This window comes from Camelina sativa, chromosome 6 (genome assembly GCF_030686135.1).
Source record: "Camelina sativa cultivar CO46 ecotype springtype chromosome 6, ASM3068613v1".
NCBI classification, from domain to species: domain Eukaryota; kingdom Viridiplantae; phylum Streptophyta; class Magnoliopsida; order Brassicales; family Brassicaceae; genus Camelina; species Camelina sativa.
The window spans coordinates 13,908,839-13,935,911 of record NC_141885.1 but is presented as its reverse complement, the minus strand read 5'-3'; the positions used below and the strand labels follow the sequence as shown (position 1 = coordinate 13,935,911).

General features: G+C 37.8%; 6 protein-coding genes, 1 non-coding gene and 3 pseudogenes across 7 annotated transcripts; 2 read left to right on the top strand and 8 right to left on the bottom strand.

Annotated features, from left to right (window-relative positions):
- The first annotated feature begins 993 nt into the window (after positions 1 to 993).
- LOC104698889 (glutathione S-transferase T3-like) lies at positions 994 to 2,753 on the top strand. Its single transcript, XM_010414271.2, has 2 exons — positions 994 to 1,058; positions 2,024 to 2,753. The coding sequence occupies exons 1-2, from the start codon at positions 994 to 996 to the stop codon at positions 2,751 to 2,753; spliced, it is 795 nt and encodes a 264-aa protein (XP_010412573.2).
- A 1,205-nt stretch (positions 2,754 to 3,958) lies between these two features.
- Positions 3,959 to 4,896, top strand: LOC147942562 (uncharacterized). Its single transcript, XM_087456116.1, has 2 exons — positions 3,959 to 4,565; positions 4,808 to 4,896. Exons 1-2 carry the CDS (start codon positions 3,959 to 3,961, stop codon positions 4,894 to 4,896), a joined length of 696 nt encoding a protein of 231 aa, XP_087312242.1.
- Positions 4,897 to 4,922: 26 nt separating this feature from the next.
- Positions 4,923 to 5,423, bottom strand: LOC147942561 (uncharacterized). Its single transcript, XM_087456115.1, has one exon. The coding sequence runs from the start codon at positions 5,421 to 5,423 to the stop codon at positions 4,923 to 4,925; it is 501 nt and encodes a 166-aa protein (XP_087312241.1).
- A 2,956-nt stretch (positions 5,424 to 8,379) lies between these two features.
- LOC109133401 (uncharacterized) lies at positions 8,380 to 9,003 on the bottom strand. Its single transcript, XM_019246485.2, has one exon. It carries the CDS (start codon positions 8,903 to 8,905, stop codon positions 8,684 to 8,686), a length of 222 nt encoding a protein of 73 aa, XP_019102030.1. The 5' UTR covers positions 8,906 to 9,003; the 3' UTR covers positions 8,380 to 8,683.
- A 523-nt stretch (positions 9,004 to 9,526) lies between these two features.
- LOC104698888 (protein NRT1/ PTR FAMILY 2.1-like) lies at positions 9,527 to 11,505 on the bottom strand (annotated as a pseudogene).
- Positions 11,506 to 12,051: 546 nt separating this feature from the next.
- Positions 12,052 to 14,272, bottom strand: LOC104790810 (protein NRT1/ PTR FAMILY 2.5-like). The gene is made up of 4 exons (XM_010516593.2): positions 14,019 to 14,272; positions 13,709 to 13,926; positions 13,089 to 13,630; positions 12,052 to 13,019 (listed from the first exon to the last, which is right to left on the bottom strand). The coding sequence occupies exons 1-4, from the start codon at positions 14,110 to 14,112 to the stop codon at positions 12,212 to 12,214; spliced, it is 1,662 nt and encodes a 553-aa protein (XP_010514895.1). The 5' UTR covers positions 14,113 to 14,272; the 3' UTR covers positions 12,052 to 12,211.
- A 2,064-nt stretch (positions 14,273 to 16,336) lies between these two features.
- LOC147942560 (U6 spliceosomal RNA) lies at positions 16,337 to 16,439 on the bottom strand. The gene has a single exon (XR_015560520.1). It is a non-coding gene; the product is annotated as a U6 spliceosomal RNA (small nuclear RNA).
- A 459-nt stretch (positions 16,440 to 16,898) lies between these two features.
- On the bottom strand, positions 16,899 to 19,200 carry LOC104790809 (protein NRT1/ PTR FAMILY 2.3-like; annotated as a pseudogene).
- Positions 19,201 to 20,886: 1,686 nt separating this feature from the next.
- Positions 20,887 to 23,025, bottom strand: LOC104790808 (protein NRT1/ PTR FAMILY 2.3). Its single transcript, XM_010516592.2, has 4 exons — positions 22,803 to 23,025; positions 22,502 to 22,719; positions 21,887 to 22,425; positions 20,887 to 21,808 (listed from the first exon to the last, which is right to left on the bottom strand). Exons 1-4 carry the CDS (start codon positions 22,894 to 22,896, stop codon positions 21,013 to 21,015), a joined length of 1,647 nt encoding a protein of 548 aa, XP_010514894.1. The 5' UTR covers positions 22,897 to 23,025; the 3' UTR covers positions 20,887 to 21,012.
- Positions 23,026 to 24,676: 1,651 nt separating this feature from the next.
- Positions 24,677 to 26,607, bottom strand: LOC104698887 (protein NRT1/ PTR FAMILY 2.3-like; annotated as a pseudogene).
- Between the last annotated feature and the right edge of the window lie 466 nt (positions 26,608 to 27,073).

Genomic DNA, 27,073 nt, shown 5'->3' with positions numbered 1-27,073 from the left:
TTGCTTAAAGGTGTGAAAAATACACCCATATGAAAACGCAGCACCTTCACAAAATCACTATCTTCAGAATTAAAACATGTATATAATTTTGGAGTACATCACCAAGTGACCTATGATCATGATCATTTCAGAAGGAACTTAGACCTTCTCCAACCAGAGGTTTTAAGAGAGGTTTTCATTGTTTTGAAGGAAAAAAACAATTCAGAGAAAACCGAACCAAACCAACCCAAACCAAACCCAATCCTATACTCCAACCATTCGGTTATGTTTCTTCTTAACCCAAATGGTTCGATTCAGTTAGGTTTAAAACCGAACCAAACCAATAATCCAATGTGTTTCTAAATTAATTAATAATATTATTAAAATTATAAATATGTGATTTTATCTATTACCACTTGCATTTGGTTTCTATATTACTTTATTTTAACTTTTTAAATAAAATTAACTAAATATATATATTTAACTATATTTAATATTAGGTATTAATTTTAATTTTCTATCTTTTCTAATTTATTTGATTAATTAACTATTATAAACCTATAATCAATTTTATTTTGTTACATTAATTGATTTTTAAACCAAATTAAAACCAAACCAAACTAAAACCAAACCAAACATAATCGAACCAACTGTAAACCAACCCGAACACAAACCAAACCAAACTAACTTCAGTTGAGTTTGGCTAGAGTTTTACCAAAACCAAATAAACCGAACCGAACCCGAACTTAAACCGAAATGCCCATCCCTACGTTTTTGTTGGCCAAACAGATTAATAGAAGAGGAAAAATAAATTTTATGGACGATCAAATTTTTCTTTCTTTTCCTCTCTGTCTTTCTCTCTTTCTCTCTCGATCGAAGTCCCGAATCGACAAAGGAAGGAGATGGAATCGAAGGATATGGAATCAGAGGAATTGGGGTCGGAGGAGAGGCGTATCAGAGGAGATTGAATCGGCGGAGGCCAATCGGAGGAGATTAAAAACCTACGGAGATTGTATGGGAGGCGATTTGGATTTGGAGTCGATTCAATCAGAAGAGATTGAATCAATTGGAATCGGAGGGTAAGTTTCTATGTAAAATAGTATGAAATTGCGATTAGGTAAACATATTAGGGTTCTTTGATTTTTGATAGCAAATTAGGGTTCTTTGATGTTTGTTGGAAAATTAGGGTTCTTGCTTGCATGTGTTCCGATATGATGCTTATTTTTGGTAGACTTTTTCTTTTTATTGTTCGATAAAGAGGAAGCAGAAAAGATTTGGGTCTGTTTGTGTTCTTCCAATTTAAAAGTTAAGCCCATGATTGATAAGTGATGCTTTAAACGGATGTGGTGGGTCTGTTTGTGTTGTTCACACATGATTGTAAAATTTAAAAGCATATTATTCTTGTTCGATTTAGCTTCTAGTGTGTCTTCTCTCCTTGGGTATGATTGATAAGTTTGATTTTATTTTGACCATGAATGATTCATTGTACTTTTTGAAATTGGGCATGATTGTGATCTACGTCTCTCTTTTCTTTTGAGGTTAGATGGACAAACTTGGATTGATGGACTGATGAGTATAGAGTCTGCTACCTGTTCGGCTATGAAGGAAGGTAATTTATCATCCTCTTCTTTCTTCATTTATTTGGTGTTAGTTGAGGTAAGATTAGAGTCATTCATTGATGTTATGCTTTTGTTTGTGTGTTGTGATAAATACGGTTAGTACTTGATTGGGGAGGTCTACATCAGACTTATTGTTTGATGCTTTGTGTTAGTTGGTTGTGAAGATGTTTAATTTGTGGTTGTTGTAGTTTAGGTAAACACTTAAATTTCAAAATAGAAACCAACAAGTTTAAAAATTAAATTAAACCTAAACCTTATAAATAAAAAGACTTCCTCTTCATAGTAAAAACACAAAACACACTACATAACCCTATATCAATCTCTTCATTCTCCTTTTAACACACACAAACAAAGTAGGATATGGATTCAGACGACTCCATGAATCCATAACGTCACTCCTCTGCCTACTTGAATCTGTTACAAAGTCAACAAGAAACCCGCAACCTCGAATACACTCCTTATGAGAGTCCATGTTCTGACGCTCCATCTGAAGCTGCATCACCACAAGAAAACCGCAGATCAAGGTATACATGGTTACTTACAGATGATGTGATGCTTGTCAGCGCTTTGCTAATCACCAGCAAGGATACCGTTACTTCAAATGAGCAAAGATGTGGAGACTTTTGGAGAAGGATTGCAGATTACTTTGCAACTTGTCCGAATGGTGCAGGTCGGCCAAAGAGAGAGGCTAGTTATTGTAAGCAGAGGTGGGGGAAGATAAGTGAGATGGTGTGCAAGTTCGTTGTATGTTATGAGGCTGCGACAAGGGAGAACTGTATTGGCAAGATTGAAGATGATGTGATGAAGCTAGCAGACCATATATTCTTCAATGATCACAAACAGAAGTTTACCTTGGAGCATTCTTGGCGAGAGCTAAGATATGATCATAAATGGTGTGCGTCCACATCTACTAAAGAGAATGGAGTGAAAAGGGGAAGGGTGTGTGGGGATGGGTCTGCACAGGATGCACAACTGGTGATTGATGTCGAGGATGAACCAATGCCCCGTCCTCCTGGTGTTAAGGCTGTAAAGGGGAAGGCAAAAAAAAGCTCTAACACTAAACTGGATGTGGAGGCAGATGGGAAAGCTTTCTTGGAGTTTCAGATGGAGCGTGTTGAGAGGATGTATGAGATGAATCAAAAGGATATCGCTTAGAAAGAGAAGGAGTTCACTTTGAAAAAGGAGCATATTAAGCATGTGATGCTTGAGAATCTAATTGCTAAAAAAGATTCACTTATTGAAACGGAAAAAGCTCTTAAGGAAAAGCTAACTGATGACATCATGTCATCAGTTTGAATGTCATCAGTTGTGTTTTATTAACTAGGTTTCATTTTGTTGTGTTTTATGTATTCGGTTGTATGATATGGATGCTTTCTTGTGTTCGGTTTCAAGTATGATATATATGAAGTGTTGTGTTTTATTAATCGGCTTCTTGTTAAATTATTTGGTGTTGTTGCAGTTCTGTTTTATTAATCGGTTTCTTGTTAATCTATTTGGTGTTGTTGCAATTGTGTTTTATTAATCGGTTTCTTGTTCATTTATTTGGTGTTGTTGCAGTTGTGTTTTATTAATCAGTTTCGGTAAGTGTATGAGCCGAGGTTTAGCATTTGTTAATATATTTGTGTTTACAGGTCGAACAAGAAGCTGTACTCATCTCCAAGAAGAGGTTCGTGAAGCCAAAAGTTGTACTATCAATAAAGACAACCTTCTCTCAGACCTGTGAAGAGGGTCGGTCATACCAAAGCTCTCATCAATACTACTACCACATTGTACTTCTACCACATATTTGTAGAAGTACTTTTACACTTTTGTTTTCCTTGTACTTTGACCACATATTTTTACAAGTACTTTTGTATTTTTGTACTTCTACCAGATGTTTTTCTTATCCTTTTATACCACATATTATTTCCAATGTTTGTGTACCTCAAATTTCAAGTTCTTCTATACCACAACATTTTTCTATATAATGACCAAAGCTAGCAAAAAATATGTATCACAAGCATTTTCTGTGAAGAATCAACAACACAACTCCTTCTCTAAATTTTAAACAACACAACTCCTTTTCTTTATTTCCATTACCACAACTCCTTTTATTTTTCTCTCAAAAATGGCATCTTTTTCCCAAAATACTTTTGATGACACAATTGATGAATGTTTTAATCAAGTATGCGATCAAGTTACCAATCAAGTGTGGCAAAATCTTCTCACTCCACCGGTTCAACATCAACAACCACCCAAACCAAATAAAAAGCGATCTTACATTGAAAGAAATCGTGAAATCGGCCTTGCCCACTTGTTGGAACGATTATTTCAGTGAAGATGCAATATACCCTCCCCGAATTTTCTAACACCGTTTTAGAATGAACAAGCCATTGTTCATTCGTATTGTTGATCGACACACAACTGAAATTCCATTCTTTCAACAAAGAAGAGATGCTACTGGAAGGTTGGGTTTATCTGCATTACAAAAGTGGAAAGCAGCAATTTGTATGATGGCATATGGTTATGCAGCTGATGCAGTTGACGAATACCTCCGACATGCTGAAACCACCGTGCTCTCATGCTTGGACCATTTTGTTGAAGCAGTCATAAATTTATTTGGAGATGAGTACTTGAGAAGACTCACACCAGCAGATCTTCAACGACTACTCGACATTGGCGAATTACGCGGATTTCCCGGGATGATAAGAAGCATCGATTGTATGCATTGTGAGTGGAAGAATTGTCCCACCGCATGGAAAGGTCAATATACTCATGGATCTGGCAAGCCAACAATCGTTATAGAGGTTGTAGTTTCACAAGATCTCTGGATCTGGCATGCTTTCTTTGGACCTCGAGGTACATTAAACGATATCAATATTCTTGAGCGATCTCCAGTTTTTGATGATATTTTGCACGGTCGAGCTCCAAAAGTTAAATACAATGTCAACGGACATGAGTATAATTTGTCTTACTATCTCACGGATGGTATTTATCCAAAATGGGCTACTTTTATCCAATCTATTCCACTTCCACAAACTCCAAAAGCTTCTTTTCAGATAAATTGGATAAAAGTAGCCCATTTCGGATAAATACCATCGGTGAGATAGTAAGCCAAATTATACTCACGGCTGTTGACAATGTAATTCACTTTTGGAGCATGACCTTGTAATATATCATCAAAAACTGGAAAGCGATCAAGAACATTGATATCGTTTAATGTCCTGTAGGTCCAAAAAATGCGTGCCATATCCACAGATCTTGTGATGCTATAGCCTCTAAAACGATGGTTGGTTTTCCAGATCGACGTGTGTATTGACCTTTCCATGCGGTCAGGCAATTCTTTCACTCCCAATGAAGACAATCGATGCTTTTTATCATCCCGAAAAATCCTCGTAGCTCTCCAATATCGAGTAAACGTTGAAGATCCTCTGGTGTGGGTTTCCTTAGATACTCATCTCCAAATAAATTTATGACTTCTTCAACAAAAGTTTCCAAGCATTGAATCGTAGTTGTTTTAGCAAGCCGGAGGTATGCATCAATTACATCATCTGCACAACCATATGTCATCATACGAACTGCTGTTGTACACTTCTGTATTGCAAAGACACCGAATCTTCCGGTAGCATCTCTTTTTTGTTGAAAGAATGGAATTTCATTGGAGAGTCGATCAGTAATACGCATGAACAATGGCTTGTTCATTCTAAAACGACGACAAAAATGCTGCGGAGGTGTGTTCTTCTTCACTAAAATAACCGTTCCACAAGAGAGTGTGTCCTTCTTCACGCCGTCGTTCAATGAATGCTCTCTTTTTCTTTGAAATTGGTGCTTTTTGACGAGTACCATGCTAAACAGTAAGATTTTCAAAGACTTGATTGCTAATTTTATCGCTAATCTGATTGCTAATTTGATTGCTTAGTTGATCAAAACAATCATTTAGCATATCATCAAAATTATTTCGGGAAGAAGATGTCATTTGTTTAGAGATAAGAAAAAAAAATAAGGAGAGTGCTTGATTTGTGAGAATATTGGAAATTGATTGTGATAATTATTGTATGAAAATGTGTGACTTATATAGAACGTTTTGTGGTGTAAAAGCATTTACAAACGTGTGGTATAGAAAGATTGCAAAAAAAAATGTGGTGTAAAAATATATGGTGAGTTTACAAGAATACAAATAGAATTGTACTTGCTATAAATTTGTGGTGAAAGGTAAAAAAAAAAAAACAAAAATAGAAAGTTGTATTTGGTAAAAATATGTGGTAAATAGCACAAAAAACAAAAATAGAGAGCTGTACTTGCTCAAAATGTGTGGTAAAGTGTACACAAAAACAAATGATTACAAGAAAAAAAAAACTCCAAAGGGTAATTGCTTTTCTTATTTGTGGTAAAGGGTACAAGAAAAAAAAACAAAACATTTTGCTCCTCTACACATCTCTATGAACTGAATATGCAACCAAACTCCATAGAACCTACAAGTTCTTATGTCACAACCAACAATAAACCCCTGAAGCAAGAACAGAGCAAAGTTGAGGTTTTTAAAATCTCATTGATGATGATCTTTGGAATCTGAATCAGCCGCAACCAGAATATTAACTCTTCTCTTGAGGCATCTGAATTAGCCGCAAACTTCTCTTTAGCTCACAAACTCAGCCTGTAACCAGAATCTACAACTTCTCTTGTGGCATCTGAAATACAAAAATATTTAAAAAAACATCTAACTCAATGCAAACTCAGATTCAATCATGAACACAAAACATGCAAGAGAAACTCATTGCATAAAACATTCAACTGATTATATAAAACATTCAACCAATTACAGAAAAGTTATTACAACCAACATAGAAACAAACTCATTCAACCAATTACATATAAGTGATTACTTTCACTCATAGAAACAAAACATTCAACCGATTACATAAACTATATAACGTAAACTCTCAAACTAATTATTTTGACAACATGTCAGAAATGAGCTTGTCCTTTAAAGCCATATCGTTTTCACTAAGTGGCTCTGTTTTGGCAACTAGACTCTCAAGCATGATATGCTTACTATGCTTCTCTTTCAACGCAAAATTCTTCTCTTTCAAAGAAAAATCACTTTGCTTTAACTCATACATCCTCTGCAGCTTTAACATCTGAAACTCAATGAAAGCCTTCGCTTGCTCCTCCACAGTTAATGTTTTGTTCACATTCCTTTTCAATTGGTGACAACTTGTCTTGTGAGAAGGTTGTTAAAGGGTGGGGACCAGGGTTCGAGGAATGTCTGGCGCACCAATAACCTACTAGTGGATTTGGATGAGTAGTTCCTTTCCACGGTGAGGGGTTAGGATCGATGCCCTGCAAGACCATCTTGGGGCCTATGGGGGCAAACTAGTGGGAGCTAGTGGGGTCCACGGGATGGGTTGTTACATTTATCAAGAAGGAAAATAAAGTTTGAACCTGAATGTGTGTCGGGCGATCAAAATTATGTTCATTTAAGGCCTTCATCATATCTTGATTACATCCAATTTCTGCAAAAGTTTTCCAGCTAAAAAAGCCAGTCTCCCTAGTAGCATTGGTTTTATTCCTTTGCTCTCTCCAGTCGTCCATATCTCTTGCATATACAACAAAATGCCTATCACCCCAACCCCGAGAGAGAAGGATGATTATATAACATGATCGGAGGACATACATGATCGGAGGATCATCATCTATGTGGCCGACCTGCAGCCTTCAGAACACCAAAGTTTCATATGGCTCATTCAGTGTGATCACTCCACAGACACCAAGCTCTTTCAGCTGCGGAACATCAGATGGGAATGGAACAGCTCCCAGTAATATAAACTATAGAAACAAGATTAATAGAGACAAGTATTAGCATAATCAAATCCATATAACATACTTTAAACAAGAGACGAAACAAAACAATCGGAAATGATCCCAACATAAACCAGCTCAAAAATCAATACAAGTTATACCTCATTGACAAGATCCCACCAGCAAAACACAGTCTCGAGCTTATTCCTAACAACGTTGTAAACCAGAGTAGGATAGAACAAGGCACGAGCACTAACATCAAGCAGTGCCCTCTTTGTAGTCAACACAATCACGTTTTCTCTGCTAACCAATATCGCCTTATCTCCGTTATCATCAACCGATCTCTCCTCCACCTTCATCTCATTCCTTTTCGTCAGTTCTTCAATATACCTAATTCCTCAAGTCAAAGATCTATAGATCAAAGACACAAATCTATTCTCCTCCCAAACCGATAAAAACTCCTAAATTGACCAAATCTTTTATATATGTATATATATACACAATAGACAATTTATTCACAAGACTAAACAATAATTCATACAAATTGAAACATGAAATTACCATCAGATGGAGATTGGTTAACCATCGACTTTGGTGGAGAAGACTCTCAAATCTCTCGTCGATTGATCAGAATCTCTGATTTGTTGGTTTGATTTCTCAATCAACACCTTCGACTGAAGATTATTTGATCAGTAATTTGATTGGAGATTGGTTAATCAACAAGATCAAAGATGAGAATTTTGCGAGTGAAGCCAAAAAATCTCTCCGTTTTCGAGAGAATCGCGAAGAGATAAGAGAGAAGAAAGAGAAAAAAAAGAAAGAAAATAAATTGTTTTTTATATAAAAAAATTAGACCAATTAGATACAAACATCTACACGAATAAATTGTTTTTTATTTTTATTTTCATTTTTTCCACTACATCAAAACAAGGATAGATATATTTAGGGTTATATTAATCTGTAGCCTCAGAAGAATGATTTATTAGTTTTGTAGCTTTCATAATTTCAAAATTAAGTATATATTTATGCGTTTCATATGAACAGTACATCCAAAATAAATAAATAAATAAAAAACATAATAAGAGACAATACTATATTTTACATTTGTATTTTACAAAGATACAAAAGTATCATCCCCAAACTCTTTAGTAAATTTCCTTTAATTTACCCCCAAAAGATTACATCTATAAACATAGCAAACAAAAGCCAACAATTATATTACATTTTTTACACAGGATATGAATTTTGAAGATCAGATCAATCTTCTCAGGGGAAGGGCCAGCTTTGCAATTGAAGTGGCTACTTAACTAGCCTTCTCTATTGCCGTCTCCACCGTAGTTGTTCTGTGTCGATGATCCGACTAGATCTCGAGCAATCATGATCTTGATTCGACCTTTCGGAGGAGGAGGCGTGATCGAGGTTGCTGCTGATCTGACTAGATCACGAACGATCATGGTCTTGATTCGACCTCTCTTTGGAGGAACGGTTCGTTCCTCCCTTCTTGAACGGGACGGAGATGGAAACTCCATGACCGTAACTCGTAATAGTATCAAAGATCTGTGTGAGGGAAAAAAATGAAGTAGAAAATAAATTAAAAGAGTGAAGCAGAGAAGCCGATTTGGATATGATTTAACATAAGAGCAAGGCTTTAATTAAATAGGCCCACAAGTCACACAGACCAGTTCTTCTCAAGACCAATTCTTTCACTTGCGGAGCAAGCTACCTAGGGTTGATTTGGTAAATCGAAGATAAATTACGTAATTAATTTCGTTAATATGTCTGATCTAGAAAGGTAATGAAGGTTTTATTATGACAATGGAGACATGAGTGAACGCGCTACTACGTACACTCGTTCATTGTCGCTGACTAGGTGGTTCTAAAGTAGAAAATAAGGAATCTTGTTTTGGACCCTATTTTTAGTAGATAAGGTTTTTTTAACTCACAATAAACATTGATAAATAGAAACTTAAATATGTAATTATATAAATTATTCACTTTTGCAGTATGGAATTAAAAAAAAAAAGGGAGCAAATACTTATCTGATACTATAGTCTATATAACCTTGATGCTCAAACGCTAGAGTTAGGAGCAAATAAGATATCAATCTTGAATATATGGTAGAGAAAACTGAAACAAAAACATGTTGTGTCTTAGGTTGTAACATCTTTAGGGTCTTGTCTCTTATCATCTTGGAAATTTCTAAATGTGAAACACCAAGAACAGATAAGGAAATAGCCAAAGTTCAGAACGCCTCCAAGAACCAAAACCCAGTACACGTTGTCCACTCTCCCGTGGTTTATGTCGTCTGGTAACCATGCAGTGGTCCTCTGTATCAAGTCAATTAGAGCTGTACTTAAGTAGAATGAGATTCCAAATGCCACCGAGGTTACGGAGGTTGCTGTGTTCCTCATAGACTCAGGGAACTCTCTATAGAATATTGCAACATTCGCCATATAATGGAAGGCATCGCCAATTCCGACTATCACGAGAGGAGGGAATAGCCATAAAACTGACATGGGATGCTCATTTTCAACTGCTTTCAGCCTTTTTGCTTCAACTATGGCGGAGATTGCCATGCTCAAGATGTTGAAAACTTGACCTATACCTACTTGTTGAAGCGGTGTTAGCTTCTTATGGGTGATCCTCTGGTACATGGGATAGATAGTCAAGTTGTTGAGCACAAGAAAGACGCATGAAGAGATGAGTACTATGACTTGTAGAGATCCAGCCGGGACTTTGAATTTAGAGCCGAGTTCTCGGTCCGTTACGAGAGCTTGGAGGACCGTCATACTTGCTTGAACACCAATGGAAGTTCCAACGAATAGGATGGCTAACCATAGAGGGACAACTCGGAGAACATATTTAAAATCTTCTACTTCCTCAACAGAACATAGCCTCCATATGTTATGACCCAAACCGTCTTCTTGATTTAAGTTCTGTTCAGTCTTTTATGCTGCACGGTTCAAGAACCTGCACATATATATAAAGCTCTTTCAGTTCAGGTTTTAACTTTCAAGAAAACATGCACAAGCTTTTTATATTCACCTGAAGCTCTTGGAGGGCATTCCAACAGAAGCCTTGGAATCTTTTCTGACTTCCCATTGTCATAATATTCTTCTTTGGAAGAAGTCACAACCTTTATTTTCAGTATAGCAGCGACTAAGACGCGGATAAGGCTTGTGAAGGGACTTCCCATTGGTTTGTCATGCTTGTAAAATCTCTTCCTGGAGATGAAAACAATGAAACTGATCAAATTAGCAGCTGCGCAGAGACCAAACCCGAGTTCCCAGCTAGCATTCTCCTGTGTGTATACAATTGCTGTAGCGCTAATAATCGCGCCTGTATTTACCGTGAGGAAGTACCAGTTGAAGAAGCTTCCTTTGTCTTTAGGTTTCTCATATTGGTTTGCACCCGCAGATGCCAAAGCCACCCGTGTCCCAGCAGTTCCAATGGTCACTAGAGCTAAGGCTGCATACAAGATCCCAAACTGGAGTGTTGTTGGCGATTGACATAGGAATGAACCTGTTTCACACAGCTGGGGTCTCAAGTTGTCGAAAAATGCGATTAGAGTCAACAGAACGATGCCCTATTAAACAAACGTAACTCAATATTCAAAACTTGTGAGTTTTTGTGTATAAGAACATGAAAGAGAACTGATGAAACAGAATTGAGTCTTGGACTTACAAGAAGAGAAATGAAAGCAGAGGTCGTGATAACTGGAATGTTTCCAAAGAAAGAATCAGCTACAATGGCTGTAACAGCAGGCAACGTACATACTGAGACATCCATTGACAATATTTGAAATCTGAGCAGCAGCAATGTTCTTGAAGTTGAATTCCTCGATCAAGAAGACGATTAAGTTCAGTACCCATCCATAAGAAGTCACTGAAATGCCTAATAACGTAGCTGCACCTCATCATAGAACCCCACAATAATCAACATTTGAAGATAATTTTTAGCAACATAGAAAAACAAAACACTCTGTGCTAACCCTCTATATGTAGTATCTAAATCTCACATAGACCGAAAAGAAAGAAAAAAAAAACCCCAAAACACAAAACTAACCTATCATGAACGGAAATGTGCTCCAGCCACCGCGGTTGCAATCACCAGAAACTGAACCAGCCATGATAGAGCAGAGTAACTGTGTGAAAGCTGAGAAATGACTTTGATGAAATAATGTGTCATTGGTCTTTCAACCAAAAAAAATGTGTCATTGGTCTTTTGTTTATCCATGAAAATCAGTTTCTAACAGCTAGTGAATATTAAAAAGACTTGACCAGATCACTCGATAGTCACATGCATTAATCTTCACCAATTTCATCCACTAGTTATAAACAAACATAAAAACACGTTCTAAGAAATCATGTTGTCAATTCACATAATCTACAATAGAATCTTGAGACTGAATGAGGAAAGAAAAGAACTTTATGATTTCTCCATTATATTGCATAAATATCAACACAAACCTTATTGTTCTTTGATACTAAACTTCATGAATTTTATTAATTTCTTCATGATTTTTTCAGGTGAAACAGCTGGAAAGAACATTAAGGTTTTAGATGTATTTTGACTGCACAAGTATACCATCGAAGCATTCTCTTCTGGCTTCTGATTGAACCTAGGTTTAAACCTCGACCACTATAATGTAAACTTAAAAATACGAATATCAAAATTAATTTCAAAGTAACGGTCAATATAATTAAGTCTAGTGCATACCAATATAGATTTTAGAAGTTTCATGTACAGAAAAGAAAACACAGTTGTAAATTGGTAAATGGAAGCACAAACGACAAACAATAATGAGTTTGCAGAACATTATGTGGCTTCCTTAATTAGGTTGTAACATCTTTAAGATCTCGTTTCTGATCATCATTCTTAAGGTTTCTGTATTTGTAAACCCAAGAGCAGACAAGAAAATAACCAAAGTTTAAGACTCCTCCTATAACTAAGACCCAATAAACATTATCAACTCTTCCATGGTTAATGTCATCTGGTAACCACGGGGTGGTTCTTTGGATCACATCAATAAGAGCTGTGCTCAAATAAAAAGAGATTCCAATCACCACCGAGGTCAATGAAGTCGCTGTGTTCTTCAAAGACTCAGGGAATTCTCCATAGAACACTGCAACGTTCGCTGGAAAATGAAAAGCCTCGCCTATTCCAACTAGCACGAGAGCAGGAACCAGCCATAGCACTGACATTGGATGGCCATTATCATCAACTGTTTTCAGCCTCTTTGCTTCCACAAGAGCTGATACCGCCATGCTTAGGATGGTGAAAACATGGCCTATACCAACTTGTTGAAGCGGTGTGAGCCGCTTACGGATTAGCTTCTTGTACAGGGGATAGATAGTCCAGTTGTTGAGCATGATAAAGACACATCCAGATAAGAATACTATGACTTGTAGAGAACCAGCAGAGACTTTGAAGTGGGGGCTAAGTTCACGGTCCATGACCAAAGCTTGGAGGACCGTCATGCTCATTTGCACCCCTACGGGAGTGGCGAGGAACATTTCTGCTGCCCAGAGAGGGAGAAGTCGGAGAACGATTTTGAAATCCTCTACTTCTTGAACAGAACATAACCTCCACTTGTTACTAACTGATGCTTCATCGTTCTTCAATGCTCCACGGTTCAAGAACCTGCACATGTAAAGTTCTTTTTAGTCCTTGTTTAACTTTCAAGAATCGTACAAATGTTTTAGTCTTCACCTGAAGCTGTCGGATGGGATTGAAGCAGAAGTCTTGGACTCTTTTTCAAGATCAGAGTGATGATAGTCTTCTTCTTTGGAGGTAATCACAGCCTTTCTTTTCAATGTAGCAGCGACTAAAACTCGGATCAGACTTGTATAGGGACTTCCCAAAGGTTTGTCACTCTTGTAGAATCTCTTCCCGGCGATGAAAACGATGAAACTGATCAAATTAGCAACAGCACAGAGACCGAATCCAAGTTTCCAGCTAACGTTGTCTTGTGTATATACAATTGCTGCTGTGCCAGTAATAGCTCCGGTATATAGTGCAACGAAGAACCAGTTGAAGAAGCTTGCTTGTTCTTTAGGTTTCGTATATTGGTTTGCACCCGCGGATGCCAAGGTGAACCGCGTCCCAGCTGATCCAATGATCACTAGAGCTAAGGCTAAATACAAGACCCCGAGTTGTGGTTTTGATGGCGATTGGCATAGGATTGAGTCTGTTTCACACGGTCTAGGTCTCAAGTAGTCCAAAGATGAGATCAAGGTCAAGAGAGAGGTTCCCTGAAAACATGTTTCAAAACTTGTAAGCTTTTTGTATTTCAGAAAACGGAAGAGAACTAGTGAGCGTGTTAGACTTACGATCAGAGACATGAAAGTGGAAGCCGCGATAATGGGAACGTTCCCGAAAAAGGAATCGGCTAAGATGGCTGCAACAACAGGCAACATGTTGACAACTCCACTGACAACATTTGAAATCTGAGCAGCGGCGATGTTCTTGATGTTGAATTCCTCAATCAAGAAGACGATCAAGTTCATTATCCATCCAAAAGAAGTTATGGACATGCCTAATAGTGTAACTGCACCACATAAAAACCTCACAATCATCAACATATTTCTATGTTTTGGTACCAAAAACAATTTAAAAAAAAAATCAAAAAATAAAACAAACCGAGTATGAACGGTAAAGTGATCCAGCCACCACGCTTTCCATTTGGATCGCTAGAGCGATGAGCTTCTGTGTCACCAGAGTTTGAATCAGCCATGGCAGAGAACAAGAAAGCAGGAGGTACACGTTGACTTGTGTTTGTGTGTTGTAATAATGGAGTTAGATAAAAGTATTAAGGAAAGAGTATCATCATATCACCTATGATTACTCAAATCCAATATATTACTCTAATATACATTAATTATATTATTCTATGTAATCTCTTTAATTATGTTTTTTGATTATATAAGTTGTATCATTGCATTTGATAATATAACAACTATAATAATACAAACCTATTCTCTCTATTTATAAAAAAACTAAATTGTCACGAAAAGTCGTAATCAGATTCTGACAGTCCATCTACTGTTATTGTTTGCAAAATGACAAGTTGGTGAATGTAATAAACAACTATAAAAGTATTTGACCAAATCCTAAACAGTACTGTCCTTTAATCTTTCAAAACTATAAACAGAAATGAAAGTTTGAATAATCGTTATAAAAAAAATATATATAGTCAAGATCGTTAGTGACTTGTGTATGATATATAAATTAACAAAGAAAACTCATGTATCAGCAAATATATATAAAAAAATCTGACCACGTTATCTCGCATACTAAACTCTATTTTCATTCCAAGATATTTGGTTCTCAAACATATCACAAGACCATGCTACCAACGCCGTCGTATACTGTTTGCATCTATTAGTTGTCTAGGTCGTTTTTTTTATATATATATATAACTAGGTGGAATACATTGTGACATACAACTTAAACCGGCGAAACACAAGATTTCCCCGAAGTCTAATGTTCAAACAAGAGAAACAAAGCCGGCGGACGAGTACAAATTCCCAGAAGCATAAGAGAAACCAACACAGAAAACAAACAACAAAGCAAAGGAAAATTTAACTTTGGAAAGAGGATGAACCCAAGAGCTAAAGACAAAGGCAAACTAGGATGAACCTTGAGGAAATAAACTAGTCCCAAACCGCAATGTTTCTTCTTCTGAAGCTCTTGAAGCTGAGTTTTACCAAGGATGCCCGAGGCCAATCCAAAAATAACAACCACCACCTCCTATCAATATGAGAGCCAATCTCTCGAAGCAAAAACCAAGAACTTCATAACCCAGCAAACAAGACTCGAACGTTTCTGGATACGACGACGACGACTACAGCGTCCCATAACGTCTAGATAGAAGCCTTCAAAACGCAATCAAATCTAAACAGATTTGCAAAGCAAGACAAGGAGGGAAGTCTAACCGAGACAGCTATCAACCACAACCATGAGAAGGACCAACTGCAGACAAAGGAGACTAGCATTTCTTCAAACAAAACGGAGCCTAAGCTTAGAGAGGGAAACAAGCCTTGTGGGAATCAAAGGAAGGACGATATAAACAAGGGTGATAGGAAGGTAAAGGCTGGGCGGGTAACGCAAACACAACCACACAACACTGACGACTTCCAATCGAACAACACATGAACGAAAGAACACAGGGAAGGACCTAGCAAAGAAGATACCTTATTCTTCGAGTCATACCGTGGATCTACCTGATCCGGAATTGCTAGCAAAATCTCTGCAAAATGACACTTCCAACCGCCTCCACAAACCCAAATTGAGACTCGAAGCAAGCCAAACGATTCCCCAGTCCAAAGCCAAACATCTACTTAAACGACTAATCCAAGAAATTGAAACAAACTAAAACAGTTCCATTTAGCTCTAGACAACGGTGAAGAAGATATCAGATGGTTGGCTTATCGAGCTAAAGAAACAAGCAAGACCACAACCATAAATTCGAGAGCAAATTTTGGGAATCACCATGAAACTCAAAACTCTGTCGAATCTTCCAAAAAATAGATCTAGGAGACCCAAGAAACAACTCTCTCAGGAGAAGCTGGCCGACGACGAAACTCGCAAGCCCCGCCGCGAAGATCTGCCGTCTCAACCAAAGTGAAGTCAATCTCCACCGAAATCCAAGAGTTAAAGGAAGCAAGGAACTAAACAACAACAGAAAAAGAGAGACTAAGGTACCCTCTCACGGCAGCGGCGAGGAGCGCCGACCACCGGAGAGGGCAAACGGAGAACTGAAGCTTGTTGACGGCTAGGGCGAACTCTTCTTTAGGAGAGAGGATTTTTTTTTTTTTTTTTTTTTTACACTCGTGTTTTTTGTTGTCTAGGTTGTTTAGGATTTGTTTTCTTTAGTTTACTACAACCCCATTGGCCCATTCAATAGTTAAAACGGACAGATCCACACAATACTACATCTCTTTAATAGAAAGAGAAAATTTTTTTTGGACCATTTCAAGATTTGTACGTGTCATCCTTGCGCATGGACCATGCTAATCTTCTCTGTATCGTTCCAATTTTATTGGATGTCTTCGAAGGGACAAACCTTGTACCTTATGTTGATGTATATAATTTGATTAGAAGTAAGTTAATGCAACTGATGTGGGATTCATGAGAAAAGGAGCGTCGATCATAGATGATTAATACTAATGATCTCTTGCTGAGCTAGGATATATAATCATTCACTACGTACTAATTTGTGTTATCTTTAGTTGTTATTATCGGAATCCTATGTTGTAATTCAATAGCTGTAGCAACTTTGTTTTTTTTTGGGTGTAATGGCCGTAGTAACTTCATTAGAACTTTGATAAGAATCAGCTGATTACTCTGTTCCATCAGTTTGAAAGTATCATTTTCTGAATGTAGTCTCATGTGTGAAGTAGGAAATGCAAAAACACACTGCACTTGGTAATTAAAAATTGCAAACAACAGAAACAAAGAGCATGTAAGATTTTGATTCAAGATATGTAGAGAAGACTGAAACAAAACATTTTTGTGTTTTTAGGTTGTAACATCTTTTGTATCTTGTTCAAGATTTTCATTTTTCAGGTTTCTGTATTTGTAAAACCAAGCGCAGACAAGGAAATAACCAAAATTCAAGACTCCTACAATGACTAATACCCAGTAAACGTTGTCAACTCTTTCGTGGTTAATGTCGTTTGGTAACCACTTGGTGGTCCTCTGGATAAGATCGATGAGAGCTGTGCTGATATAGAAAGAGATTCCAATCACCACCGAGGTCAATGAAGTAGCGGTGTTCCTTAAAGACTCGGGGAATTCTCCATAGAAGAATTCAATATTGGCTGGAAACTGGAAGGCTTTGCCTACTCCTACTATAACGAGGGGAGGAAACAGCCATAGCACTGACATGAGATGCTCAGTTTCAATTGTTTTCAGCCGCTTTGCTTCCACAACCGCAGAGACTGCCATGCTTAGGATGGTGAGAACCTGACCTATGCCTACTTTTTGAAGCGGTGTTAGCAGCTTATGGGTTAGTTTCTGGTACATTGGATAGCCAAGCCAATTGTTCATCATGATAAAGATGCATGCAGAGATGAGTACTATGACTTGGAGTGAACCGGCAGGGACTTTGAAATGAGTGCCAAGCCCTCGGTCTGTGACTAGAGCTTGGAGTACAATCAAGCTTGACTGCATCACCATGGGAACACTAAAGAAAACTATAGCTAGCCACAAAGGAAGAACGCGGAGAATGGCTTTCAAATCTTCTACTTCTTGGACAGAACATAGCTTCCATATGTTATAAACTGAGCCGTTAATGTTGTTTACATCATCTATGGTCATCAAAGCGGCACGGTTCAACAACCTGCACATGTACATATATTTCAGCTATTTGTTTAAGTGTCATGAATCAAGCAAGATTTTTTTTTGTTTCCTCACCTAAAGCTTTTGGAGGGCATGACAATAGAAGTGTTGGCCTCTGTTCCAAGCCCACGGTGATACTGGTCTTCTCTGGATAAAATCAATACCTTTCTCTTTGCAGTAGCAGCGACTTCAACACGGATCAGGTTTGTAAATGGACTTACCATAGGTTTTTCAAGCTTGCAGAATCTCTTGCCAGAGACGAAAACAATGAAACTGATCAAATTAGCAGCAGCGCAGATACAAAACCCAAGTTTCCAGCTAGCATTGTCCTGTGTATATACAATCGCTGTTGCACTAATAATAGCTCCAACATATAGTGTGAGGAAGTACCATTTGAAAAAGCTTCCTTTATCTTTAAGTTTCTTATATTGGTTTGCACCAGCGGATGCCAAAGTGAACCGCGTCCCTCCTGATCCAGTTTTCAGTAGAACTAAATCTGTACATAAGATCCCAAGCTGTAGTTTCGATGGTGATTGGCATAGGATTTAGCCTGTCTCACACTGTAGGAGTCTCAACCAATCTAATGATGCAATCAGAGTCAAGATAAGGATTCCCTGAAAATGTTTATGAACTGGTAAAGCTTTATGTATCAGAGAACACATGAGAGAAGAGAATCAATGAGTCTTGGGGCTTACAAGTAGTGATATGAAGGTAGAGACCGAGATGACGAGAATGTTACCGAAGAACGAATCAGCTAGAATGGCTGCAACAACAGGTAACTTGCTTGTTGATGTCCAAATCGTCACAATTAGAATATTTAGTTCGGTAAAAAGGAGGTCGAAGTCCTCTTTATAAATTGGTGCGAAGGCACAAAAGAACAGGCTACAATCTGAATTAGACGCGTTAAAGTGATGAGATTAAATACAAGAGACGAGCTATCAGCTTGTCGACCCTAAACTTAGACGAGGGATGGAGCTGGTCTTTTATAGCGTATCCTTCTCTTTTCTTCCGTCCTTTTTTCGAACACCGTACGTTCATATTTTATAGGAAACTGTGTCGGCCGAAATGACCAAAGTACCCTTCCTTCCTTTGAGGTTTACTTGGGCCTTTTCTGGGCTGGGCCTTTTGTTGGGGTGAGGATCTACCCTTAACAATGCTGAGACATCCATTGGCAATATTTGAAATATGAGCTGCAACGATCTTCTTGATGTTGAATTCTTCTATCAAGAAAACGATCAAGTTCGTTACCCTTCGAATGAAGTTATGGACATGCCTAAAAACGTAGCTGCACCACATAAAACCCCACAATCTTATCATTTTTTTCTATGTTTTAGATTTTTTTTTAAAAAAAAAAAACACAAAACAGAAACTCCCAAAAACACAAACCAATCATGAAGGGAAAAGTGTTCCAGCCACCGCGCTTGCTGCTTGGATCGTCAAAGCTTTGAGCTTCTGTGTCAGCAAATACTGAACCGGCCATGATAGAGAACAGAGGAAGCAGAGGAGTTACTTATACACTTGTGTTGTTTTTGAGGCGAAGATCCTCTCTCCGCAACACAACTTGGACAACGAATTGACAAGACCATTCGCAACAGGCTTCTTCTCCTTCTGAACTCGGGTCATCCTCAATACGAAAACATCCTTACGTTCTGGTTTTCCACCAGAACTTAATGTTGATCTGAATTAAAGCAAGTTCGTAGATTTATAAGAACTGTTACACTTGTTGTAAAGAACAGGCGTGGAATAGACTCCCCACTAGTGATTGTATGCTCCACTGGAATCAAAATGCAGTATCAACATGTGCCCTCTGGAGTTCCACGATTGAGACTCGAACTCACCTGTTTATTTCTTGCAGCTATGCATCGGTCGTGTGGGGCGATTTAGCCAAGAATATATTCAGGTATCAGTACACCACTAACTGGTCTACTCTTATCACCTGTGTGTCTGATCGCTGGTCTGACACAGTGGTTGGTTCACGCGATCTGGCGGGAGCGTAATGCACGCAGGCATGATGATGCTCCAAACTCGACTGTCCGTCTCATCTCCTGGATAGATAAACAAGTGAGGAATCAACTCTTGTCTATCTCGGCCACCGGCGACCGCCGGTACGATGAGGGTCTTCAGCTCTGGTTCGCTTCAAGGGCTGTTTGAATTTGCTCTGTTTTAGCTTCTTGTAATTGGCTTATTCTAGGCTTTTTTAAAAAACACAAGTTGCAATAGTTGTAAAAACACTATTTTTCCTTTAAGTATAATTTAACATTTTATTCAAAAAAAAACAGGCTTTTTTTTGATGAATACAAATTTTACATTCATTCAAAAAAAAAAATTATGCAATGAGATCAAAATCCCCAAACACTATATTTATTATTTGTAAATGATATTTTATAGTCCACCTTACCGAATTTAGACAACTTATCAAGAAAACATAAATATACTAAAACAAAAACATTGACTAATCTTCATGTAAATTCTCATAATCTACAAAAGTATCCTTAGAGTGATCTACTCTAGATTCAACACTAATATGTACGCTTTCTATAAAAGTTGGGGTTTGCTCTCACCCGAGCCACTTTATCACTCTCATTTACAAAAGTAGTTTCTAGACATTATTTTCTCTTGATTACACAATTGAAAATCCATGACTCACAGATTTCCCAGTCAATATAGTCAATAGTGATTAAGACTAATAACACCATTTCACCTTTTTAAAAGACATAATAACTCTACAATGTTTGTTATTTTGAAAAAGTCTTAAAAACATAAATACATATGTTTTAAAATTTGATTTTGTATTGATTTAAGGGAGCTTTAGTAAAGTAGGTATATTAATTTTTACAAAGCTTAAAACTATGTAGTTTTAAAGTTATAATACACCATATATTGTCTACTAAAACTACCAACTACACTCACTTAACACCAAATATTTTTTGAGATAATCATTCATCCTCCAATAAACCAAATATTTTTAAAAAATATTGCTAATTATTAATTCTAAGAAAACCCAAAGATTGTTTATGTCACAAGTTACTGACAGCCTGACAGGGCGCACGGAGGAAGCAAGATTTACTTTCACCTAATTCTTTTGACTTCAAACTTTGATAAGAAGCAGCTGCTGATTACTCTGTTGCATCAGTTTCAACGTATCATTTTCTAATGCTGGTAAACATACAAAAACACACTTATTAAAATTTACATACAAATAAAGTTAACAGGAGGAGCATGTAAGATACTAATTTCAAGACATGGAGACAATTGTGATGTATAGAGAAAACTGAAACAACAAGTTGTGTCTTTAGTTTGTAACATCTTTTTGATCTTGTTTCTGATCACTATCCTTGAGGTTTCTGTATCTGTAAAACCAAGAGCATACAAGGAAGTAGCCAAAATTCAAGACACCTAAAATGACTAAAACCCAGTAAACATTGTCAACTCTTCCGTGGTTAATGTCATCTGGTAACCACCCCGTGGTTCTTCGGATAACATCGATAAGAGCTGTGCTCAGATAGAAAGAGATTCCAATCACTAGTGAGGTCAACGAAGTCGCGGTGTTCCTCAAAGACTCGGGGAACTCACCATAGAATAATTCAATATTCGCCGGAAACTGGAAAGCTTCCCCTATACCTACTATCACAAGGGGAGGAAACAACCATAACACTGGCATAGGATGCTCATTTTCAACTGTTTTTAGCCTCTTGGATTCGACGAAGGCAGAGAGTGCCATGCTTAGGATTGTGAGAACCTGACCTACACCGACTTTTTGAAGCGGTGTCATCGACTTATGAGTTAGCTTCTGGTACGTGGGGTAGACAAGCCAGTTGTTCATCATGATAACAATGCATGCAGTGAAGATTATTATGACTTGGAGGGAACCAGCTGGGACTTGAAAGTGAGGGCCGAGCCCACGGTCTGTGACTAGAGCTTGGAGTACAACCAAGCTTGTTTGCATGACCATTGGAGTACTAACGAAGATGATTGATAGCCAAAGCGGAAGAACTCGGAGAATGGCTTTGAAATCTTCTACTTCTTGCACAGAGCATAGCCTCCAAATGTTATCATCTTCGGTCTTTAACGCTGCACGGTTCAAGAACCTGCACATGTAATCATCTTTCAGTTTTGGTTTTAGTTTCATGCACAAGGTTCACTACAAGGTTTTTATTATCTTTTACCTAAAGCTCTTAGAGGGCACTGCAGCCAAAGTCTTGCCCTCTTTTTCCAGCCCACTGTAATAGTCTTCTTCTTTGGATGTGATCACAACTTTTCTTTTTGCTATAGCAGCGACCACAACGCGGATCAGACTCGTGAAGGGGCTTCCCATGGGTTTGTCATGCTTGTATAGTCTCTTCCCAGAGACAAAAACTATGAAACTGATCAAATTAGCGATGGCGCAGAGACCAAACCCGAGTTTCCAGCTGGCATTGTCTTGTGTATATACAATTGCTGTTGCGCCAGTAATAGCTCCAGCATATAGTGTGAGGAAGTACCAGTTGAAGAAGCTTCCTTGTTCTTTAGGTTTCTCATATTGGTTTGCACCCGCGGATGCCAAAGTGAACCGCGTCCCACCTGCTCCAGTGGTCACTAAAGCTAAAGCTGTATACAGAATCCCGAGCTGGAGTTTTGACGGAGACTGGCATAGGACTGACCCCGTTTCACACGGTCTAGGTCTCAAGTAGTCCAAAGATGAGATCAAGGTCAAGAGAACAATGCCCTAAAAACTTTTATGAACTAGTAAGCTTTATGTATCAAACACATACAAGAGAAACAATGAGTCGTCTTGGACTTACAAGGAGAGAAATGAAAGCTGAGGCCGAGATGACAGGAATGTTTCCGAAGAAAGAATCAGCTAGAATGGCTGCAACAACAGGCAACATGCTGAGACATCCATTAGCAACGTTTGAAATCTGTGCAGCAGCGATGCTCTTGATGTTGAACTCTTCGATTAGGAAGACGATCAAGTTCATTACCCATCCGAAAGAAGTCACGGAAAGGCCTAACAACGTAGCTGCGCCACATAGAACCAAAAACAATCATCAACATTTGTTATTGTCTTTGGTTTCAAAAACAATAAAAATCACTATAGCTAACCGATCATGAACGGAAAAGTGATCCAGCCACCGCGCTTGCTGCTTGCATCGCCAGAGCTCTGAGCTTCTGTGTCACCAGAGACTGAACTATCCATTGACAGAGGAAGCAGAGGAGTCACGTACGCCCAATGTGTTTGTGTGTTATGATGCAACTAGATAAGAAGAAAAAAAAACCACTTAAAACAGTATATATAAGCGAGGACAGAATTGTGCAATGATTTGTTAATGATCCATGTTGAGTCTCGATTATATAATATCAAATACCTACTCAGATTTTGACCTTTCATCAACTCTTGTCGTGTTCCAAAATCACGTGGTTGAATCTAATTATAATTAATAACTAAAAAAGCATTTCCACTTTCCTCATTATCATCGATAATGGCCAGAGAGAGCATACTTTAAAAAAATGGGCATAAGATCAATATTTGCCTTTACACATTCTGTTTCATTGATCCGAGAGAAAGATCGAAGCATATTATTATTTACTGTAAATGATCATAACGTTAACATCGATTTATGCATGCTCCTAGAAGCTTAATTCATATACATATCATGGAACCCTACAGAATGAAATAACTAGCTATGCTCTATGGTCTCAACTCTCAAGTTCTCTAATGGTCGACCTCAGTTGGAATTGGTTAGGATGATTAACGAGAAAAGGTAGAGAGATCAATTGGAGCCTCCACTATTATTTAGTGGACTGCATTATCAGTCGATGATTATAACAACCTATATAACCCTGTTTCTTTTATCTTCTCAAGTCACCACCACCAGTCACCACAACTCTAAAATCCGTTTGTATTAAGTTTGCAGAAAGTTTGTAGTAATGATTTAGATTAAAAGGTATACTTCAATTTACGATGCTATTGTCTCGTATATTAAAAGTAAAGATGGAGAGAAAAAGTTAGATTGCAAAAAGTGATGTTACTGAAAGACCTAACAAAAGTAGTTGCACCAAATAGAACACCTACTATATAGATATATCAATATTTTTCGGTGGTTTGGGTTCAATAAGATAAAACAATAACCATCATGAACGCCAAAATGATCCAGCCACCACGTTTGCAAAACTCTATACGAGCATGAGGTGTAAATATCCCAAAAAAAAATTATAGTCCCATTTCAATTTTAGAAAAATGGGCCTTATTTACATATAATTTTTTTTTATTTTTTTTTATTTTAGGCCTTAAAATACAATAGTTTTTATGCTAATTTTAAATGGTTCCAGTGCAAATGCACACCTTGCACCTCCCTATCGCCGGCCCTGCATGACAAGAACAAGAGGGAGCCTTTGTACATGTTGTGTGTGATGAACTGATGGTGAAGTCAGATAAAAAGCCTTAACTTATTATATAAAGGAAAAAAAAAAGCAAATACTTAACAATTATATAACTTATGTTGGTGAAATGATTTGGTAAATGATATTGTTCTGAACAATTAGATTAATACCTACCCAACTCTGTCATTTATCTACTGTTGTCAGTTTTGAAATAATTCACAACTAACAAAGGAAATGTCCAGAGATATATCTTTCAATATCATTATTAGAACAATACATTGACTAGTTTTATCTTTAGAATGTTTTGATAGAATTTGAGACTGTTGCAAAATCAAGAGAGGTATCGTTTGGAAGTACAAAAGTAGCAATAAACTTTGGTGACAAATGAAGATGATAAGCAAGGACATTTCTTAGAAAGAATCGGTTTGATCACTCTATTCATCAGATTGGAAAGTATTATTTCGGAATGTGGTATATATAAAAAATCACATTTCACTTAATTGCAAACAAACAATAAACACACGAAAGGAGCATGTAAGACATTTTTGATTCAAGACATGGAGACACTTAAAATATAGAGAAAGTGAAACAATATATTATGGATCTTGTTCCTGATCATCATTCTTGAGGTTTCTGTATTTGTAAACCCATGAACACACAAGAAAATAGCCAAGATTCAAGACTCCTCCAATGACTAGAACCCAATAAACATTGTCAACTCTTCCATGGTTAATTTCATCTGGTAACCACGCGGTGGTTCTTTGGATCACATCAATAAGAGCTGTGCTCAGATAGAAAGAGATTCCAATCACCACCGAGGTCAATGAAGTCGCAGTGTTCCTCAGAGACTCGAGGAATTCTCCATAGAATAATTCAGTATTTACCGGTAACTCGAAGGCCTCACCTATGCCTACTATCACGAGAGGAGGAAATAACCTTAGCACAGACATGGGATGCTCATTCCCAACTGTTTTCAACCTCTTTGCTTCAACAACCGCAGAGATGGCCATGCTTAGAATGGTAAAAACTTGGCCTATACCAACTTTTTGAAGTGGTGTCAGCGGCTTGTTGGTTAGCTTCTGGTACATAGGGTAGACAAGCCAGTTGTTCATTATGATGACGATACATGCAGAGATGATTGTTATGACTTGGAGAGACCCAGCCGAGACTTTGAAGTGAGGCCCGAGCCCATGGTCTGTGACTAGACCTTGGAGTACCATCATGCTTGCTTGCACCACAATGGGAGTACTAACCAACATGATGGCTAGCCAGAGGAATAAGTCGAAGAACCGCTTTAAAATCTTCGACTTCTTGAACAGTACATAACCTCCAAATGTTGTTAAATGAGTCATCATCACTAAGTTTTAAGTCCCCTTCAGCCTTTAACGCTGCCAGGTTTAACAACCTGCAAATGTTAATTCTTTCAGCTATGTGGTTAAGTTTTATGTATCAGTTAATGTCTTTTTGTTTCACCTGAAGCTCTTGGAGGGCATGGCCTCTTCTATGAGCTCATTGTGATGATAGTCTTCCTCTTTAGATGAAATCACAGCCTTTCTATTCACTGTAGCAGCAACTACAACGCGGACAAGACTTGTGAAGGGGCTGTTCATGGGTTTGTCATGCTTGTAGTATCTCTACCCGGATATGAAGACAAAGAAACTGATCAAAGTAGCAGCAGGGCAGAGACCAAACCCGAGTTTCCAGCTAGCATTATCGTGTGTATATACAATTGCTGTCGCATAATGGCGCTTGTATTAACTGTGAAGAAGTACCAGTTGAAGAAGCTTCCTTTGTCTTTAGGTTTCTCATATTGGTTTGCACCAGCAGATGCCAAAGTCACCCTTGTCCCATCTGTTCCAGTAGTCACTAGGGCTAAGGTTGTATACAATAACCCAAGCTGGAGTTTTGATGGTGACTGACATAGGATTGAGCCTGTTTCACATGGTTTAGGTCTGAAGTAGTTGAAAGATGTAATAAGAGTCAAGAGAAAGATGCCCTGGAAAAAAATTGTTAATACTAGTAAGCTTTGTGTAAGTAACTTAAGAGATAGCAGAGAGATCAACGAGTTTTTGACTTACGAGAAGATAAATGAACGTTGAGGCCAAGATGACGGGAAAATATTACCAAATAAAGAATCAGCTAGAATAGCTGTAACAACAAGCAACATGCTGAGACATCCATTGACAATATTTGAAATCTGAGCAGCAACAATGTTCATGAAGTTGAATTCCTCAATCAAGAAGACGATCAAGTTCATTATCCATCCAAAAGAAGTTATGGAAAGGCCTAACAACGTAGCTACAACACATAGAACATAGAGAAAATAATATATCAAGATTTTTATCTCTGTGTTTTGGGATCAAGAAGAACATAGACAAAAATATTACGTACCCATCAAGAAGGGAAAAGTGATCCAGCCACCGCGCTTGCTGCTTGGGTCACCAGAACTCTGAGCTTCTGTTTCAGTAGTAGTAGAGATTAAACCAGCAATTGATAGAGAGAACATAGGGAAGTAGATGAGTTTCATCCAGTGTAAGGAATGCTTGATTTTATTGATATGAGCGATTACAGTATATATAGTCCTTTACATTAGGGTTTTGATTATACTAATTACACATGTTTCCTTATTAGATATATGTACTCTTTATACGCCCCCTCAAGATGGAGGTAACTTCTTGACTCCAATCTTGAAATTCAACTCAGTAAAGCGTGGTGGCGGTAGCGGTTTTGTGAGAGCGTCAGCAAGTTGGTCATCCCCGGAGATTTGTGCGACTTGAAGTACCCCAGACTGAATGTGTTCCTGAACAAAATGATATTCCAACACCACATGTTTCATTTTTTAATGAAAAACAGGATTAGTACATAAATAAGTAGCCCCTATGTTGTCACAATAAATCACCGAAGCTGTAGGAAGAGTGACACCCAACTCATGGAGAATAGAACAGATCCATCGTAGTTCAGAAGCAGTGTTGGCAACAGCCCGATACTCAGCC